Source organism: Haliotis rufescens, unplaced genomic scaffold (assembly GCF_023055435.1).
Source record: "Haliotis rufescens isolate VD_foot unplaced genomic scaffold, xgHalRufe1.0.p SCAF_4, whole genome shotgun sequence".
Taxonomy (NCBI): domain Eukaryota; kingdom Metazoa; phylum Mollusca; class Gastropoda; order Lepetellida; family Haliotidae; genus Haliotis; species Haliotis rufescens.
This window is the reverse complement of record NW_025964112.1, coordinates 46,466,511-46,489,565: the sequence shown is the minus strand read 5'-3', so window position 1 is coordinate 46,489,565 and position 23,055 is coordinate 46,466,511. Positions and strand designations below refer to the sequence as shown.

Here is a 23,055-nt window from a genome sequence, read left to right as displayed (position 1 = left end):
TTTGCATTTTTGAAGGTGATTTGTCGTGTTTATGTATATTAAAACTGTTCATATCTAAGGTGACGATAGTTTGCATACACCAGTGATGGCCAATATCACGGAAAGGTAGAAACTTCTCACTAACTCCTAAATGTAGAGGTGGGGGGGTGCAGTCATCTAAGGCGCCGCGTTTCGCTGTGCAGAGTTGCGTCCCATGGGCAAGCCAGAAACATATGATTGTGGGTTCGAATCCCGGTTCGCCCTGATTATGTTTCTAGGTTTGTCAGCACCATGCCCGTGCTCGTGGGTTTCACCGGAATGGTAAACGTCCGAGGCGTGCATCACTTCGGGCTTTCCTCCCACATTAAGCTGACACGCTGCGATATAACTGGAATACTGTTAAAAGCGGCGTTAAACCCAACTCACCCTCCCCAGCTGTACAGCACAGGGGTACAACAGACTGATTTCAATTGCGGTATCAGTTTTTTCGATCTGATTTTTTATCACCGTAATTTCAGAAAATATAACGGTTCAGTTTAACGGTTCTTTCAACATACCCATTTTCTGTGCAAACTTTGCAGCTGAGATCTACAACGTTGTCTACACATACGCTGTTTTGAACATCAAACATTGCCTGGCAAAACGTCAAATCTCTCTTTATAAATGCACCTCTGTTTTAGTGACGAAAGGATTTTGAAAGACAAGAGACGAAACAACAACGTATTTGTAAAGCGTCTTTCGCTGATCACCCTTCGGCGCTTTAAGATAGTTTGGAATCAGTGTTGTATTATTATGGTCAAACATGACACGTGTCTCCATTGAAACAAATAGAACCAAACAATTCCATACAAGGATCACGTCGTTTACATCGTTCACATGGATGAGGGTGTTCGTTAAGTCAGTATCAGCTGACGACAGTGTAATATGGTGTACATGGCAACAGATAATGTTTTTTGTACATTTTATGACATGTATCCGTTGCACCTTAAGACCTTAAGGCACAGGTCCCTGCAATTAGTGGATATTAATTATGCATAAAAATCCAATAAGAACCAAAAGAAAATAAGAAACAGATTCTTGATTTGAATTTAAAACGCTCCTCATACTTAAAACCACACTATTAGCATCGATGGGGAGTTTTCCATGTTAATTAACGCAGGACATCTTTAAAGAATCACCCCAGTTCCAAACAAATGATCTTTCAATTTTATTATTCCAAACAATATTTTCCTCGTAAGAGATAAGGGAGATAGTTAGAGGAATATTTTAAGAAAAATCGTCCACTTTGCCTTAATTACACATCGTATGAATCATACAAGAGGGAAATATACCGGGACGGACACATAAATCAGTTTGTGCGCGCATGGGAGCTCAAGATATCTGCTAAAGATATCATTTGACCAGGAAGAATAATGTCTATCTGAGATTCAGCTCAGAGTACAGATCTTGATATTATTTCAAAGTTGTATCTAAAGCAACGCTACAAAACAGACTCTGTACCCGGGCTTTCGCAACAGAGTCCGAGGTATCTCAGACGTGGGGCTGCCTCTCGGATTGGTCGACGAGCAAACATAACACTTTTGAAGCGCGAGTTATGCCGAGTCACTCGTAGGACCTCGGGCGCTACACGACTTCGGCTGGCGACTGTCGGCTCGCGATTGGGCGAGAGGCCTTTTAACCTCACAGCTGAAACACAGTGTTTTGCTCAGCGAGTTTTCATTCCACCGAGAACAGTGATAGGCGAAGATTTACTACTGAACTGGTAAGTTAATGATCCTTTATGGTTTTGTGAACATCCGTTAACGCTGCTACTGACCACTAGCTGACCGGGAGGTGGAAGTGGACAGTGGTGTGAGATGACCGTGGTATTTTCAAACCGAGTGGTCACAAGCCTTAGTTCTCATAAATATTGTACAATCTTCTTAACGAGAGGGAAGGATTTTATGGTGTGTTAATTTCGGTGACATTTTTTCCATACAATCATCCTTCGTCGTTTTATTTCTCGTGTGCAATTTGCCAATTATTATTGCAATAATGTAACGTGTTTAAGGGACGACTAATTGTCGCAGCTCTTGTTAAAGAAGCTAAAGACATTGAAGCAGTGAGAAGAAAAATCTCGGTTTGAAATGAAATTGTCGAGGGGAGATTAAGTTTATGACTTCGCCGTCGCTTTGTTTAATTCGGGCCTATTAAAAACACATAAACCCTCGGGAGGGAAATTTTTCATGAAAATAGAATTGGATTTAATCAGTTAGCAGAAAGAATATGGATTGTTCGAGGAATTTTGTCTTGATATGAAAAATGTATTTCTTCAGATCTGCCCCATCTGTCGCAACGTTCTCGGGGACGTGCTGGTGTTGGTAACGGAGTTGTCATCAATCTATTACAAACAGTGACCCACAACATTGACATTTCATGAATTGATTTAACCGCTAACATGAAGGAAAATATTTCAAAAGATTTAATACAAAATAAATGACAGTACCGCTATGTTTCAGTCGATATCGATAATCAGGTGATCTCGATTAGGTTTGTGTTCAACAGTAAACTAGGTATATAGCTGATAAGTGTACTTGATAATGCATGTAACATCGTCCTGTGTGAGTATTCGATATGTGTGCATTTCGGATATTTGTTTACGTCTCTTGTAGACATGGGCATATCACCCATTTATACTAAAGTGTCCAGTGTGGATTGATCCATAATCCACTCTCACAATACAGCAAATGGTCAAAAGAGAATATTTTACTGAAAATATGTATATATGTAAGTTGAAATTTTACTTACCTTATATATACGCTTAAGTAAGTATTTTGTCACAAAATGTTTCATGAGGAGAGATTTGTATGTGTAAATCGTAAAACGAGCGCTGTAAAATCGTCATACTTGGCAGTAATAGAAACGGTTTCACGAAAATTGAAAATAACAGACAGTGTGACAGCCATGACTATTTGTATATGTATACGATCCTGTTTATACTTTATCACAGGTTTTGATTGGCCAATATATATATATATATATATATAAAATCTCAATGTCTCTTCACCATCTCGAGAAAGTATTCATTTCAACACGCCTTGAAATGTATTGGTACAAGGAAACCGATGTAAACCATCATCTTCCCTTTCATCTGTAGATGTACTGTTATGGTAAAGTAGCGCGTCAGTGAATTACCGCAATCCGTAAATTCTGTAATCCCGTTGAAACAAGAGACTTACATTACGCCCAGGATGATTGGCCAGCAGATACCGCGGAATCGGAAAATGAATATTTCTTTCCGACAGTGCTGCAATACGAGCTTTATTCATACCAGTCTCGTCGGCGTTAAGGTGCCCACTTCGGAAGTCACGCCAAGTCTAGGATTATTCCAACATTTCCGAATTATCCAACAAATATGCAGTCTTTTCACTAATGCTGCCTTATTGCTTTTGCTATTATAATGCACTTGAATAGTTGAAAGGAATGAATGAACTGGCTGCCACTCAAACTTGAAATGGACACAGAGCTACACATGTATATTGCTTGTTCAAATACGGTAGGTTAGTATGCAACTATGAATTAATGATATGATCGGATCGGTAAACAATGTTATGTTGTGTTTCCGTTTCAATGACCCGTTTTTGACGATAACTCTTGAACAAAGAGTTCTAATAATTTATTGTAATGTGTGAGTTGTAGCATTTCATGTGTATTGCCTGTACATGCCTTATATACAGCTTGTTTATTTCATGTTTTCCATGCACCAGTTATCAAGCGATTTCTTGTACCGTTGTTAATTTCACTCCATGCATAATCAAACGTGGCAATTCTGCCGTAGCTCGTCTTGTAATAAAAATGCCAATTAAATTTAACATCACTTAATCTCTGAAATATTTATGTCCAATTGTACTGGCATATTATGCCGACAACATCGTTAAGAGGCCAGTCAATTTGACTCCGTAAAACACATGATTACAAGCATTGTTTTAGAAGATTTTTATGTCGATTTCACCGACATCTCATCGATTGCAATATCCTCTTCAAATAATTCATCCAATATCACGAGAATGGATGCTCACTGGAAAAATATATCAAATTTCTTCCTCTCGGAGGCAATATCGATAACTTGGTGTCAAAACATAATAAAAAGAATATTCTCTCTATTCCCGACTCCGAAATAGGAACAACTCACAATAGTTGCTCGTTCTCCAATGAAAGAACAGCTCTAATGTTTATTTTATAGAGACAATCATGTATCCGACCGTATTCCTTGACAGTTTTATGTTCCCGGCACAATTTATGAACGTCAATTTTCCTTAAATCAGCCGAAATCGGGGGAAGCCTTGTCCCTATCGTAAATATTCGGGGGAGATTTCCTAAGTCAGTTCCTATCAGCGGGCAGCATGCGCGCTAGGCTATAAATTATTTTCTTTTTCGGATTTTAATTCCGGCGTTTGCAATTGCTTAATCAGTTCCCGAATTAACTACAGGGCATTTGGGTCATTCGTGAAAGAAATATCTGCCACCGCACTTTGACCGCCGTGTCGAGGATGCTTCGCCATATGCAGAAAAAGCCACGGATATTTCAATCAAATATCCATACAATCAGTGAATGGTACAGGTGGAGGACTGTCAGTTGCAGGTTTTATTTGTGAATATATTACACGAGTGGATTCTTACATAACAGCACCACATTGTGCGAGATTGATTTCTGAAATATAATCCCACGAATCCGGAGACATCGGTATGATCAAGCATCGATTTATTTCAACGCAAACATGTTATAATTGCAGTTGGTTTCGAGGGGTTCAAAGTTATCTACATATCGTCAATATCTTAAACTAAAGTAGAAATGTTGAGATTGAATGCAAAGTAATTCACCAGATGTCACACAACCTGTTATTCTCAGGATGATTTCAGTGTATTGTTATTCAGATGTATGTTTGTTCGTTCGAAACATATATCCGACTGAATTTGCGCTGATATATTGTACTATTATAAGATATATCGTCAGGTAATATCTTGTGATATTCAGCCATGTTGTTCTTGATAATATTGATATTGATAATAGTTTCCTATATAAATAACTGATATAATGAAACAAATATTCTTCAAGAGGACCTTCAAACGTTGAAACAAATGGATACCTGATTAAGATCTATTTTCTCGTTGTTCTTAAACCAGTGCGCTTCACTGTAAATATTCAAATGAAATTAGATTCAGGTAGAAGTAAAATTAATCAAACAGCGCAAACATGAAATACAGTACCACGAAACATGTTTCATGTAATTTCGTTTGTTAAACAAAACATGTTTCGCAACGTTTCCTGTGAAATCCAACACACTATACAATACACACAACATGCCGTATATCTAAGTCTGTGTACATTACTAGATCACCGAAACCTATCGACGCACTGCTCAACAGTTTGTGATCAATCATATTACAAAAATAGTCAAAATGGTCTTACACACTGAAATTATGAGCCTCTAAATAGGATAATAAATTACCCTGAGACCCCCCCCCCCCCCCCCCCCCTCCCACCACCTCACACACACATAATTATTTACACACACTTATAGTATGTTATTGACATTGGCAATGAGCAGCTATGGGAACAAACACGTGGAAAGCCTGCAAGAGTTGCAACTATTCGCCAAGATAGACGATTCATCACAAAAAGACAAATTACCCCTGAAAGAATATATCAGGCACCCGATATGGCAGAAAAAGAATAGCTGTTTGTTTTTCTTCTAAACCTTTATCTACTTTCTTCTATCGACGCTATTTGTCCATTGGGTATTCTCGCATTACTCGTGTGTGAAATTATGACTGGATATTTGATTGATTTGTCTCTGTAATGGAGGTTAATGCTTCTCTTAGGGAAGCGCATCTATCTTTGTACTTGGGTGACAGACTTCTAGTTGCTAGGCCCCCTCCGAACAAGCGGCGGGGGTGGGCAACAACACTTTGCATTGTTTATTGACGTTGACAATACTTACTTAACGGTTAGACAAGGATAAAAACGCATATTTGTATAATGTAGTTGCACACGTTGTATGTGCCCAAACAAATTTAGTTTTATGTCAAACAAATGTTTATAGCGTATTCTTTGTCTGTGTGTTGTTATTTCTGAGAGTATGGTCCAAATATTGACAACAAATACACGTGGTGTATCTATATATCACAATTGATCATATTCCTATTTTTTTCAAAATTTCTATACAAGATCAAAAATATTAATGTGAATACGTTGCAGGTTTATATTTCATGTAATAAACAGCTTTGTTGACAGGGTTATACATTAATCAACACATCATAGAAAGCTGTGAAATATACACGCACACGTGACAATAATACACGGTTCTTAAAAATATACAAAACAAACGTGTAACGTGAACTCGCCTTGGAGATATTGCATTGTACATTTTCCGTCAAATACAATGGTCTCACGGCCATGTGTCTCCTCAGTGGTAGGAGAGTTTTATTCGTCCCCCATGAGCGGTGTTAGATTTTATTTTCATTTAATCCATTCCAAAGAGAGAATCCCTTAATATTAAGCCTATAAAAGCTTGCCCTAATCCTGTGAGAGAGCCCCCTTCACCAGCCGTCGCAAGGACCTCTACGATACTCCAAGCTACAATTACACAGCTCGGAGTCAAAGAGCAAGCCATGGACTGTTGAAGTGGTCAATGCATGCTTTTATGTCCCGCTACTCGTGTAAATTTCACTGCCGTGCTAACGAGCGGCGAAATCCATTTGACCTTCCATAAAAACACGTCACATCGTATGACCCGTGAAATGCCAATGTCGGATGCCGTAGTCGGGAATTAGTTTGAGAATCTCAAATTTAATTCAATAATTGACATTGTTGGATTTGAATCACAACTGATGATAATAGGGGCTGACGTGGATTTTGTCAGTTCAACTAAAAAACAATTTGTTGATATTACTGGTTGTTGTTATCAACATATTGAGAGAAAAGTTGGAATGGTAAAACAGTTGAAATAATTGCTATATATTTTTTTATGTTTATGATTTTGATATACCAAGTAGTTGTGGATCTCGAATAATGAAAACAATTTTTTTCCGCCTGAATTTTCAATATACAATAAGTATAATATGTTCAATAAGTGCAGCGATTTAAAGTAATCAAAGGCCCCCCGCAGCGCTGTTACAACTTTGATGTAACCCTTAACATTTAAGGATATGATGCACATCTTTGAAGTTGTTGCTGATGGGGGACTATTTACTATAGTAATGGGTAGAATTTCCGGGGAATTATTTTGTGGTCTGACCATCCTGAATATTGTAACCGAATAATCAGCACATATTTACATGCACAGCCACATATTCACAGGCATAATGTGCACATGAACTACACAATACCTGATCATTGTATTTATTATTTTAGAGCAAACTACTATCTTTTAGCAAATATATTCCATCCAAGACGATACGGCTATCGGATTATTGTTTTCAGAGAAAAAACAGTTTATTTCATGCTACACGAATGAAGAGCGTTATAACGAGGTTTGAGGGCTTCATTGTAGGGTCAATGGGCAATGCAATTCAAGGATGATCGTAAAAGTAGGATAAAAATATTTTATTGTTAATTTGTTACCCTATGATAAAAGGATGGTAAAATGAGATGGTTTTCAGTCGGCTGTATCTCCCGTCCTGGCGTAGCATTTCTTTTTCAACAGGTTTGGAGACATTTTATTTTCCAGAAAGAACCATATTTTAACAATTAAAGCGAACAAATTACCTCTTCACATGACATGAGTATTTTATAGCCTGTTAGCATGCTATTTCAACTTTATAAACGCCCCGAAAATCAAGTCATCGCACAGTCTATCGCGTTAGTTATTTATTAGTGTCAATTTCATAGATGGGTGGTTTTACAACCTCGGTAACACCTACAATACGCCACACACTCACGAGTAGCCGTGATTCTATAGCAAATAAACTGCCACATAGCAATAAATCATCTGTTGTGAAATCTACATACTATAGACCTAATAAACATGCAATCAACGAACCCACAAATACATGGTTAACTCGCAACAATAGGCAATAAGCACCCATGTTCATAAACAATCCGGATTATACACATGAAACAATAACTCGAAATGTCATCACAAATTTGCAATTAACAACACAAAGACGACCACTAATTGAAATTAACATGTGTCTATTGCATGTAAGCAGTGATCGGTTTACAGCGTGTGAAGATTACCCGGGAAAGAACCTTAGTTCAGTGTTTTGAAAATGGCACGAGTTTGTGCCCCCGGGACATGAGCACGGAGCGGTCAGACGAATTTGGGAAAGGCTACAGTGTGTCATATGAGTCGATTAGACATGTATTGTGAAAAGGTGATAGTCGGAATTGATTTACAAGCCAGCGATAGTCAGCAAATTGCTTCAAGTAGTTCTAATATTGCAAGTAGATGTCATATGGATCTAGTGAGAGATGGTCTGATAACACACACACACGGGGACAACTGAAAGGAGAGCATGCGACAGTCTGGAGTATCAATTATAACAGCAAGATTAGATGACATTGATGAAGGCGATATTTTAAGGGTAAGTCATCGTTCTTGATGGTTGTAGCTGTCGATTTCGTCAGAAGGGCGACGACAGCGTTACAGAACGACATCACGGTTACAAGCGTTTGTGATCACGCCCAAAAACAGTTGTCAAGTTGTATACAATAATTATGTTTAATATTTCATAAATAGATGCTGATGAAGAAAGTGATGAAGGTTGTAGATGACCACTTGTTTTGGTCTTCAAAGGCTATTTCTAAGTTCGTATATCACACTGGTCCACATGTTTATGTTTGTTCTGTATTTGTACACAACGTGATCGGCAAATGTGTTATTAGGAAATATGTTTATGATTTGTACAAACATATTATCAATGATGATAGATTTCCGTTGTTATGTCTCTTGATACATTATAATTGACACACATAACACAATTCAGAGAAAACCGACACCAGCCGCTGGAGGAAGTTGGCTTTTTTATCCTTAAAATCTAACTTGATTTCACATCGACTTTGACCCTTGTAACAATGGCGAAATAACCTTCATTTGAATTGGAAATATTTGTTCTTTTATTAGCATCAGACTAATTGCTACACTGCAGCCCTACTTAAATCAGACAATCTAAAGAATTGAGAGTTATTAAGCTGGCGTATTTGTGTGTCTGAAAACACCCATGAATAATCAAATAATGGGGATGTAACAATTGTAGATACCAGCTGGGAGAGTGGTCAGTGTCAATGCGATGACCACCGTCCCGTTGCTCCAATGTCCAGACAATCATTAGAGCAATCCGATTTCTTAAATTTTATTATGGGGTTTAAGACAAAAATCGGTAGGCATCAGCGGACTCCCGCATATCTCCATTTTTCATAGCGACATGCCATGAATGAAACCAATAGAGCAAGTGGTCCCAAACGTGTCATACATTTCCCCGTTCTAACGTGATAAACAATGCTTAAATTCTCAATAGAACTGTTCGCAGGTCCCAGGCGAGATTTGGTTTTGTTCTTGTGTAGGAGTCTATAATAAGCTGTGTTGGTTTGTGCCGGTTAGCTGTATCGTTAAGGTGGTTCTCATTCACGCCCCAGTGCTTAAACACAAACATCGGAGAAGGGTAAGATTTTATTGACAAATGTTCCTTAAATAGGCATAAACGTATTCATTAATGAGATTAGTTATTGATATGACGGGGCGAGTGCGTGAAAATGAGCAAAGATCACGCATTTTCACAACAGAAGTTGGTGTTTTGGGTTGCATGACAATGAAACACATGATTCGATACATACATTCACAGACTTTTGCCATAACCAGAAGGGCAAATAAAACAATAACCCTATGTTAGTGTATTGATGAAAATGGTTTTAAAAAGTTATTCCTATTTCGAATGGTTTTATAAAAAAATAAACTGCCGGGTAAAAGAAAACATACGACCCATGTTTAGAGGTGGCTAAAACTGAAATAAACAAAAAATGGTTATTCGATGGTGATGTATCTGATACAGGTGTCATAGTTTTTTACCGAAGTTGCAGTGTTTTGGAGACTGTTTTCAGCCTTGTAACGTTTCGATAACTTTTGTAAATTTGGGGTGAAATCCAACTTTCAAGTGTATGGTTTAATTTGCACGGCAGTTTAAGGGGTGATACTTTGAGGTAAAAGAAACAATTATGTTTGGGGGAATTCTTTATGTATATTTCGATATTCTAGGCACCCAATGTGTTGAAAGACTGGTCAACTGCCTCTTGTTCGTAGACACATTGGTAAAATGCAATATTTTATCATTAAAAATGACAACTCTGCTATGAAAAGAAATAGTTCAGTAAACAAGGGCAAAACTGCTGACGTGGCAATATTAATTTCCTGAGTAATAACCTTGTCACATCGGAATGACGCAAACCTACAAGATACAGCCATGAATGATTAAAACAACATATCAAAAATCACACACACCATGACAGCTGCAGATACTTAACTATGACCTAGATAGTCGTATGAAATCTATGTCATCTATGTGAAATGTACATCAAAATGAAATACACATCTAACACATATCTTTCATACCCTATGACACTGCAGATTTAACCAGAATCTCCATTTCTTTATACACCAAAAGACACATAAAGCGAAAACGAATCTTTCTTATTAACGATATTTTCGTTTCGAAATACTCTACAAGCGCTGAAAGAAATAGCCATGAAATACACCTATACAGCATTCTGCACGTGGCCTGTTTGGCCAGGTGCGCGTTTAGATTTATTGTTTATATCAAGCAAATAGAATTGTAGGTCTACATCCCAGATAGGTTGACAACATACCACGAACGTCCATTAGATAACGACTTATCTACATGTATATATGTTAAAAGCTATTAAAGAATAATTACACGTGTAAAAAAATCCCGCAGATTCATTTCCCATTCGTATACAACATGTGCCTGCGTAGTCAAAGTATTCGTTTTACAAAATCACTGAGCGTGGACTCGGGGTCTCTGCTTTCGTCGTTACTTTTGCTCTAATAGCGAATCTCTGTTTATTTTCGCAAGAGTCTTCAAAATAAACAAGGAGTAATAAGAACGTAAATAAAAACATTCGCACAAAGCGAGAATAACATGATAGCCCACAACCTCCACGCTGCTGTTATAAGTAATGTGGTTTCGTTAATATATCACCCTGACTAATAAACGTGGAGGCTTGAGTGCTCATTGTTTTTGCGATGATAGTATTCCATTCCGAAAATATGTCTCGGTAACGGCTCGTTGCTTGCGCCGTTGAGGGAACGCCGAACGTCGCAGATGTAGAAAGGTTCTATTAGTTGTCACGGTGTAACGGGTCAACAGAGAACATGTGTACAAACAGACAACATGCATATAACATCTAGCAGAGAAACGCTCGCCTTGTAAATCTTTTTCCCCCACAGGTGGGCCCCAACTGGACAAAAAGCCAGACGCGTTTGTATCTTCTTCGTGTCCGAGAGGGGGAGAGGCGGAGAGGCGGGGGGTGTTTGGGAGGGGATGTCAAGAATGAATACGCAGACAGACCGCGTCTCCTTTACATTCTTCTGTCACTCCCTTGTCGTATTTCACCCTTCGTTCTATCAAACTAAACATTTTCCCCAACTAGACATGTACATTTGTACATTTTATGCCCCGGTGCTAACGACACTCGACTGCTTGAATAAGCGTCCCCAGAATTACAGGAATCCTTCTTTTGGCAGATTTACGGTAGACATCTCGACATTCTTAAGAAATAGGGTAACAGTAACCTATATGTCTATACCTTGCTGCCTGGCTCCATGCTCCTGGGTTTCAGGAGCCCTGAGGTAATAGAAATGTCCTATCAATTTAACACGCTTGCAATAAATCTCACCAATGTTATCCTAGGCCGTATCCCCGAAACAGAAAACGAAGCGAAACAACCTCATTTTACCCCGCCAGCTCTGAATTGCAGCACAACGAAAAGATAGCCGACATTAGGGTAGCAAAACCATGAACGCAATGCGCGATTCCAACCCATCATAACCTAAGCAGAAATTCGCAATTTAAATTAAGACGAATTGATTGAAAGGGATACGACGTCTTGGACATTTATAATGAGTTAAGATTATTTTTTTCTTATACCCGCCGTAACCGGAAAGTATAATTACTGGCTTCTGTCATTAACTTGATAATATTCTGTGGTTTCAGTAATTTTGTCGCGTTAAAACATATTAACATTTAGACACATTCAAATATCACCCCTCGGTGTTGTCTGAACAATAGTCATATTTTATGCTAGTTTTATTATTAGCAATATTTAAGAAGTTCCATCGTATGAAGTTATCATGTGGTATATTGGTGAGTGGGCAATCACATGTCTCTGTCAATTTGGCCCGCATTCCGGAAGCCCTAATTATGAATTTGTAATGTAAGATCGTTCTTAATCAACAGCAAAATATGAGTTTTATTACCACACAGCTTGAATCGGCTTCAGTCTTCTAAGATAAGCGAAGGTATCGCCGAAACTAATTACCTGTGTATCAGATATACACATACACCGCTGTATAGCAATGACCTGGTTATAAAACGTTATATACATTCAGCAGTTCATATATCTAAAACGATACAGATAAAAAATAATAACCGTTTGAACAAACTCAACCCTACACTAAAATACCATAATGTTAGTAACACGTTGAGAATAATATTGTCAAAATATGTAACAGACAAGTACATATGTCTAACTGTTGGTGTGTTTTTTAGCTCGTCATAGTCTCTTGTCTTGAAGTACACGTCTTTTTCTTCAAAATGACAATATTTATTGTTTTACCAATCTCCCTCAACACCACTTTATGTATGGCTTCCATTGGGCCTCATGTTTGAACACGGCACGTTCAGCAGCACGCATTTGTCTTGCTTGTCGATTTCACAGTTGCGAGGAAGAGGTAAGTACATTTCCTGAAAATAGCATGTCTATTTCATAAGCGCCGTGTCAGTTATCACATATTGGACCATTCGTTTTAGGTGCATCTCATATCGATCAAGATTATGGAGTACCAATGTGTCGTGTTTTTACAGATACAGTCCTTTTATCTATAACCTCATAAATTGCATAGACGATTGTCATCGCATGGTCTAAATAATTAAATTAAAGAAAGAACAGTATGTGTTTTATTGCCTTCGTCAATTAATGAGTTTTATGACATATATCAAGGTGTAAGCCACCAAGGTTGTTTTCCCTTCTGTTTTCAAACCTCCATGGAATGTAGATAAACATGTGGGTATACGTACTGATGCATCTAGAAGTGATTGTAAACAGAAATTAATTCCGATTTTGGTTATAATATACAAAAGGGTACTAACATTAATGTAACATTTTGTATCAGAATTGCGTCTGTTTGTTTTTACATCAACAGAAAACATGTTATTCATCTCTGGGTTAAGTAATTATGTCACATATATTTTAGTGTCAGAAGTATTTACAGTTATATAATGTACACAGTGTGTAATATTTACTCATTCAAAGTAATGGCAGTTAAATAATAGTGTACTAATTCTGATAAATAAATTTAAATGTCAATATTAAATTTGATAGTTACTTCAAAACAGTTTGAGGAAATGGTCCTATAAGATTGATAATCCACAAAGCTTACTCTTTGAGTGTATTAAACCTACTTACAAGTAATTACATACTGATTTTAAATTTAAAATAACACTGTATTTTTATATATTGTTGATCACATTTCTTCAAACTAACATGCGAATATTAAAATGCCTACATTTACATTGCCTGTAGAAAGATAAATCACATTTGTGACACACGTTTTGTTTTATTATTTTAAAATAACAAACATTATCAGGAAATTCTGCAATCATATCCTATTGACTTCCTAGACTACATGACCCGTGAAGATCCGGGGTAGAATATGTCTTCAGCAACCCATGCTTGCCGTAAAAGGCGACAATGCTTGTCGTAAGAGGCGACTAACGGAATCGGGTGGTCAGGCTCGCTGACGTTGTTGATGCATGTCATCGTATCCCAATTGCGTGGATAGATGCCCATTATATTAATCACTGGATTGTCTGGTCCAGACACGATTATTTACAGACCGCCGTCTTATAGCTGGAATATTGCTGAGTGCGGCGTTAAACAACAAACCAACAACAACAATCCTATACTACATACGCCACAGAGATACAAAAAAATAATTTAATGATTAAATATTCCAACGTTGCAGCTTAGATTTAAGTATTTGATTGAATACCATCATTTGCAATATAATTCTGTAGTTACATACCTCATCTTTACGATTCTATCTGATTAAAGAAGAAGATATTTAAAAATAATTTCTATGCAGAGAAAATATGACCGATTTGCATACAAGTTATGTCCAGTATACATGAACATCCAAGATCAAAGAGGATTTATCAAAATATTCGATTATTTCGCCTACTTTTCATTTGAAATAAACGCCTCGAAAATTCCCTTAACTTTGAATACCTCTTGTTCAGCTAAAGCACACGTTATGTTGAAAATAATTGATTTTTACAGACACATTAGCACCATACGGGAATGAAATATGCCAGTGATTTAGCAACGCCACAATTTAACAGTGGGTGTTAGGAACCGTTTTAGAAATATTTGAGATAGTAGAGCCGAATAAAATATGTCTTAAATTGTTTTTTACATTGTTATAATAGTTTCCCATCCGGGGGATGCACTCGTTGGAAACCAAAGTAAGACGATGCGTGCAACACAATTTCTGTCTTTGCGTATCTTGCGTAATTGACAAGGTTAGGTTCTTTGCAGATCAGGTGATTAGAATGCTTAGACTATCTTGTATCTGTCAGCTGAAATTAGTATTCTCTCCAATACGAACATTTAAAAAACGTATCAAGTTCGCATCAAATTATCGTTTTTAGAAGATATATCGTTTGTGACTACATGACAACAGAAATAAAACTAATGTTGTTTTTATAAAGAACAAATGCTGAAAAAACAGTTTTATCGACAATAACTACCGAATTAAAAGCAATAATTAACAAGAACCAAGCTCGCGTGTAATGTAACATATTTATTTACTTGCTGAAAGAAACTGATAACGCAAACCGTTGTGGAAATCATACTCATTGTAATAACAATCAAACTCTTACTTTCTATTGGGAGGAACATTAAAATATTATAATGCTTATTAGTTTAGATATGTAATTGCCCGTCCCTCAAACACCTCTTTTAATATTAACACGTATGGTTTAATGTTGTTTACATTGTATACATCGCATCAATATCGTAATGACAACACACTCTCATTCAGTCTCATCGATAAATGCACGTGTCCGCTTCATCATGGTTTGTTTAGGGTTTTCAATTTCAGTCAATTTCACTTTGATTTGAATGTTGCCATACAGAGCGTGTAGCCTGGGTATTGTCAATGTCACTAGTGATGCGCTTTATATCAGATTCTGCTCTTAGTGAGAGATCTCTGGTCTTGAAATTGATGGGCGTCAATTGCATTTCAATTACACGGTGAGGAGTGTACTTCAGCTCTTCGTGTGCCGCCATCCAACCAAGCTGCGTATGGTGTAGGTTCATTACTGAATTGTTTCTGGTGCGTGGAGAACTTAGGTAAACATGTAGATAATGAGAGACTTTTTTACCTGTGTTTTTGTTGAAAGCGCAAAGGGGTATTTCCTCCGGCAAAACTTCATATGTTATCATAATTGTTTGACCTTCTTGAAGAAAAATACACTTTAACACACTGATGGTGATAATCTCTTTTACCATATTCCGTGTATTATCTTAACACGAAAGAATTACATAATAATGGTTTTAAAATAGCACTCCACATCAATAATACATCTATCACGTTGCACATCAGCAACGATAAAAAAACACCCCATGGACACAAGCGATGATTTGAAACAGTTCAGAACAGCGTATATCAACAAAATCGCCATGAAGAGATTCTAAAACATTTTCATAATCTTAAGAATTTGAAACACTCGTTGAATCCATCTTTTGATTCCCTGACTTATCAGCTCTCTGGGAACAAACATAACGATTTGAAATGTTGGTTGTGGTATCACAATATCTCCAATGACCACAGTTTTATGTATTTGATATTAGGCAGACACAGCGGTTCGGGTAAAGTTGAAACAGTACTTGATACACTTATACAACAGGTATGCATTGTTTTTGCGAACGGAGATTTGTAAATATATCAAGCTTATCTATTTAAATGTTACTGAGTCTGCTACAATCCAAATTCGATTTATGTGAGTGAGTATGTTTTTTACGCCGCTTTGAGCAATATTCCAGCAATATCACGGCGGGGGACACCAGCAATGGGCTTCACACATTGTACCCATGCCGGAATCGAAGCTGGGTCTTCGGCGTGACGAGCAAACACTTTAATCAACTTGGCTACCCGACCGCCCCTCGATTTAGGTACTGTAAAAGTAATAGGTCCATAAAGGTCCAATTTTTCTTTATTTGTTGTTTAACGCTACACAGTAGTATGCCAAATATATGACGGCGGCCCGTAAATAATCGAATCTAGACCAGACAATCCAGTGATCGATATTGAGAGCAACAATCGGGGTACGATGACACACAATCCACCAAGTCACCGGTGACCACCATAGCCATTAAATTGCCTCTTACGATCAGTATAGGTTGATGGGGGTCTTTTCTGACACGGAATCGCCAAGAAATAACAAAAGTATGAACACGTATGAATAGGAAATGAGCTACAAATGTGCCTTTTTTTTAAAAATGTATTTTTTTTTCATTTATCATTATGCCACAGAATATGTCTCGGACATAGTAGCATATTGACCTTCTTCGGTGATACATCGTGTTCGTTCCTCTACGTGGAAATCACATCTGCCCTCTGACTCTTCAAAGCATACAGCAGAATACCCAAGGGACGTCCAATCGCCTCAATTTCAACAGCCTGGCCCTGACCGGTATGAAATTGAAATGGCTTTTCTGACACATTAGCAAAGACAAATATGACCAGTGGTCGTTACGGAGCCCTTGGTGGCATAACTGGTCTCCTATCTCCCTGTGTCCTCCCTGGTCCCTCCCCCAACCCCCGCCAGCGTCACCCTTGTTATCAACACCCTCCGCGATTCACACGCAATCGACACCTCATTATTGACACATTTGATATAGACAACACCAACACGTAAACATACTTAGTAACTATCGGCGTTACAGACACCACGTGACTGATGGTATCACAGAAACGCAATCTGCGATACTCTGCGATACTATGTGATACTCTGTGATATTCTGTGATACTCTATGACCGGGGTTGTAAATCACGGGGCAATCGTTGATTCAACCTTATGGACTATTTGCTAATTGGTTTACACGGAGCCCAAGATTTATGACATGGGAGGCGAAATAAAAACACTCTGGACGAAGCCATGCATGATAAGTTGAGGAATTAAACAATTATTCCCCTGACGTTACTCAACGATCTGAACACATTACTGAGAACAATACACCACATTACGATGATTGTTTATTTGCGTACGGTTTGTATTTCTGTTTGTTAATCCGCTTTTAGAACGGCGTATTCAAGCATTGAAAATACCAGCTGTTTAGTACAAATATCCCAATTGCTTATTAATTGCCGACAAAAACACGTTGGATAGAAAGGATGTCTTCTACTGAAGCATTTATGATTGTGATATCAATTTGCAGGATATTAAAACTGAAGCTTATGTGATTGAAATATCAATTTGTTGGGTATAAAAACTGAAGCATATATGATTGTGATATCAATTTGTTGGGTATAAAAACTGAAGCATATATGATTGTGATATCAATTTGTTGGGTATAAAAACAGAAGCATATATGATTGTGATATCAATTTGTAGGATATCAAAACGGAAGCATATATGATTGTGATATCAATTTGTTGGGTATAAAACCTGAAGCATATATTACTGTGATATCAATTTGTTGGGTATGAAAACAGAAGCATATATGATTGTGATATCAATTTGTTGGGTGTAAAACCTGAAGCATATGTGATTGTGATATCAATTTGTTGGGTATAAAAACTGAAGCAAATATGATTGTGATACCAAGTTTAGGATATCAAAATTGAAGCATATATGATTGTGATATCACTTTGTAGGATATCAAAACAGAAGGAACTGGTGACATTGATGATATCTATGTTAAAAGCATGTGTTTGTGATGTTATGAGAGGCACACAGACATATGAAAGATATATAACATGTTTCATTGGGATTTGGATTTAGTTGACAGGCATGAAAAGAATATACCGCATAATAGGTTTCTAATAGACAACGAAACCTAAAACAGTAAATCAGCTGTCATTATTCGCCGTATTTAAGACAACTCGACGCGCAAGCCGAAACAGGATTACATCTGTGTAAGATGGTGATACGTTGAGGTTACGGCGGGGTTGAGGTTGGCGTAGTGGAGTTCAGGTTGTTGTTTTGAGTTGACGGGCAGACTCAATTGGGGTTGCCTAGACAATTATCCGATGATTATATTTATTATGAACTTGTATTATTGTCTCAACTCCGGTATCAATTACAAACACATGTCTATACACCCGATCACCCAAATATCACATATATATGTATATATAAAAATCGGCACTTTCAATTTATTGTATTCGTAACCATATGGAAAACACGACCTTATCCATAAACACGAACAGTTCCTGAAATAGAAAACACTGTCTAATTCCCCCCGAGATGGATTTGAAATGCATTGTGGAAATATTTCGATTATGGTGTCGTATTTCATATGTTGTGATGCTCCTTTCAACGTACGCATGTACATATCATAAGGGACTTGTAAATAGCACACGATTTGCGCTCTCCGCTGAAATGAACATCATGACACTGGATGTACATTTCATGTGCTTGCCTTGCGAGCGCTAAGCTGGATATTCCCTTGTTATGCGGGGGAAGAGCACCATGCTTCAATTACAATGGGGAGATTCAGCAAAGGGGGCCATTGGTGTGCAATCGACATTGTTTATAGCACATGGTCCTATCTATACAGCCTTCCAGCAGTGATAGGAACAACGGGGTGTAAATAAGCGCCTGTCCTATTGTAATGATGTATCACAGTGTCGCATTTCACCAATATCTGAAATATATTAACTAAATCTTGATGTGAATTTTCAGCTCTTGCCAAGTGCCGGTTTCATATTTGGTTACTGTTATTGCAAATTTAAATGACTTGTCTCAAATTGTTAATAATCGTGAATTTTGTCAAAATATTCATAATGCTAACTTTTGATTAACTTTGATATTATTATCTTCAGGCAATCTTAAATCATTGCAACTTGATTTAGAGTTATTTGATTTATATGTGAGGTGTATCTGTTTACTTTTAGATATATGTGACAGATAGTTACGATTTATGCAATACATATCAGCGGCGTTATTGCCATTATTTGTAAACAATGAGTCGACATTTTATATTGTTTGTGTTAATTGTTATTGTTGATGGCGATTTAGGGATACAACATGCATGTTAGTGTTGGCTGTTTTAAGCTATATGCCTTTCATTTGAGTCAATCAATGAATTAATTATATAAATTTTACAGGATGTAACTGAAGTTTTCAACTTTATCGATAAATATCTAACACATTGGAAGGATGATCAGTTTGCGTTTTACTGCATACTATACCTTCTTAACACTATTTAACATTTTATCTTTTTTCAGCTTTCCTAAAAAAAATCCATTTTGCAGTCACAATCATACCGCACACAAATCAGTAAATGCAAAGCAGTGGTGATTAATAAATCAAAGAGACGGATTGAAATCATGATTGATATATATTTATTTTTAAAAAACAATACTGACTAGACAAAGCACATCACTTTGAAAGAGAAGTTGTTGCTTTACTCGCCATTAAGACCTGTGTAGATAGATCACTTTCAAAATTCGAAATACTAGCCCACAAAATCTACTCTTTTAGAACTTTCACATTTCTATGCTTTGAAAAATTAATGAATCAGAAGTGACTTTTTGAAATTCTATATTCAATATTGCCCGCGTGCATTAACGTAGAATCCTTGATGGGTACATATTCTAATTATGTTTATTTTACTGTTCCTACATATTTTCCATCACAAATGCAATATTTCGTTATGACATATAATCACAAAATGTCACATGTGTTTCATCAAGGGTAAAGCTTATGCGAATGAAGCTTACTTAAATGTATTTCTTTTCAATGAAAAAAGTATCTCTCGCAATGAAAACATCGCTAAACGAAATCTCTTTCAAAAGGTAATTTTAGGTTGAGAAAGCATGAAAAATACCACGTCAAGGGACACCTCTTTAGGTTAATGATAAAAACATTAAATTCATTTCACATTTGGACCGCTCACGGAAGCATTAATGCACTAGCCATATTCAAATCCTTTTTCCATGACATTCTCACCTCGCTCAATCCACTTTGCGATTTCATTGGCTGCCCCAGTCACGTGACTCTTCTTTGGTTTCGTTTCAGTGCGACAACCCTGTTCTACCGTGAAATCAAAGCGTACGAGCGAATCATCATAATTCATTCTAAGCGCAACATCGCTTGACGCTAAGGACAGGTTTACGATCTTATATTATTCGATTCAGATGAGTTCTTACTTCGTAAACTCGCTTTCAGCATGCTACGGACAAACAGCCGGGTTAGACAATTGCTCAGACGGGAATTACGAGCGGAATGGAAATTATCACTCGACTGGCAGTGTCTATTCCAGTTTTGCCGGGACCCGTTACCCATACAACGCTAACCGTGGCGACAGGATAACAGATCAGCAAAATGGCGACTTTTATTCTACCCCTCGCCTCACCCACCTCCCGGCGTCCAGTCCTTGTTCGTCCCCACCCCACATACAATCTTCAAACCACAATGCAGTACCCATGAACACTTCAGACCGCAACTGCGAACTACGGAGTAATTCGTCTGCTTCGAACGGGGGGTATTTCCCAAACGGTCAGCTGAACACAAGTCTCGATGACAGCCGGCCTAACTCTGCTCATTCCACTGGCTCACCCCCCTCAAGGCATGACACCCAGTCCCCACAGCAGCCATCGCCGCACCCCCCAGGACAGGGACAAAATCAAAACCCGAGCCACAGGTCGGAGAACTTTCCCCCTCCCCAGATATACCCGTGGATGCGGCGAATGCAATACAGCTCAGGTATGTAGTTTTTGTTTTCTTGTATATTTATTATGATGGGATTCTGTGCACCTGTTTGTGAAATGAAACACCCATAGATATTATCACTGACGGTATTTTACAGGATTTATGTAAATAGAGTACCTCGATTTCCGTGGTATTGTTCCCGGCTACAAGCTGTTAAAAGAAACCCGGCTATGATGTCGTGAGGTGATTTGTTTGGAATTTGTAGATTCATGATTGACTGACATTGACAACACTCGAGGTACATATCACATATCACAACACTTGTACATTTCACAAACCCATTCACGCTGTGAAACAAGTGACACTGATTACCCTAAGACGAAATTGACATGGTGTAGTTTAAACTCTATCGTCAACGCTGAAATATGCAATTATCAAATTAGAACAATAAGGAATCAAATAGTGATTTAACTCTTATCTAAATGATCCTAAAGTCATGATAAATACATATTTAATCGATAATGAAATGGGTGAACAAAAATCTGAAATTTTAACCTGAACTCTTGTCGTAAATTGCAACTGTCTATTGCGAGTGTCAAACTGTATCCCTCCCTAGCAGTTTGAAATTCAAGTCTATAATTGTTTGACAATGATCATAAGAGAGCCTCGGAAGTTTTAACTTTCCGTAAAACTATACAAATTGTGGTGACTTATAGGACCTATTTGACTGTCATAAATCAACAAAGTAACAATTAGACTGTCGCACAGTGCAGAATGTTGATGACGACGTCACACAATAAATCCCCCTGTCCGTCCTTACACATATATGTATATATCATAAAACTTTGCATCAACTGGTTTCATCCGTTTAAACATGTCTACATGTCTCTGTCCATTACTTTCATTTCACACACGAACCAAAAAAATTAATAAAATTTCTTATTTCAAATATATGCGGCTGAATGACTACCTCTATATGATAAGGTGTCGTTAAGACATTTCCAATGGTAAATATTTAAAACGTGATGTGTATGTTTAAGTTTTATGCTTGAATTCAAATTCTTTGATATAAAATAACGATAAAGCAAATGTCATAGTTGAATATCTATTTCGGCTGACACGCTAAGGGGAGATATGTGATCTTTCGCAGTCAAGTTTTAACACCAAGTCTTATTTATAAATGCAGCGATTGATTTCAATCAAATAAAACATACATAGAAAGAAGTTATGCATTTTGTTCAGATAAATATGACAAAGCACTTAGGACTATGTCAATAGATTGCATATTGGTACGTTCATCAGTAAGGAAACGCCGAACGGAATTGACAATATTTATAAAGAAAACAACGTTATTACGCAACCATGCTCAGAAACAAAGTTTTTACAAATGGAGCGAAAAACATGTATTTAAAGAGGACTGGAAACAATCAAAGCGGCAGGGCCGTGTAAAAAACATTATTAATTATGTTGAAGTTTGTCAACAGGAACTTGCCTAAGGCTTAAACGTTGTCCTGATTTCAGCTTCTGAAACAAGTGTAAGCTTGACGAAAAACCTACGTCGTATTCTGTTTTGTCCATCCAAGCTCATAATGTATTTACGTAACGAAATTAAACAGAATATGAATAATAACAAATATGATACTGAAGCGGGTAAAAAAACATGACTTATGACACATGCATTTATAAATAAATATGCTAACGATGTATTCAGTGTGTAATTACATTATTCACCAATAAACATTTAATATACAAATATAAAATACCCTTTATGACAATGAATGAGCCTCGAATACTGTGTCAATATGTGAATGATATCGAAATGGAGAGATTGAAATGAACACTCCCTGGCGTCAATTTCATGAATAAATTTCCTTGCTGCTATGTAAACATCGTGAAATTGACAATAGGATATAAATCATAATA

At 37.3% G+C, this 23,055-nt stretch overlaps 1 protein-coding gene across 1 annotated transcript in view; it reads left to right on the top strand.

The window, feature by feature from the left end:
- Positions 1–1,548: 1,548 nt before the first annotated feature.
- Positions 1,549–23,055, top strand: part of LOC124152037 (homeobox protein Hox-A5a) — a 43,872-nt gene continuing 22,365 nt past the window's right edge. The window contains exons 1-2 of the mRNA XM_046524780.2: positions 1,549–1,741; positions 20,500–21,186. Coding sequence (XP_046380736.1) covers positions 20,619–21,186 — 568 coding nt within the window. The 5' untranslated portion in view covers positions 1,549–1,741; positions 20,500–20,618. The remainder of the gene's footprint in view (positions 1,742–20,499; positions 21,187–23,055) is intronic.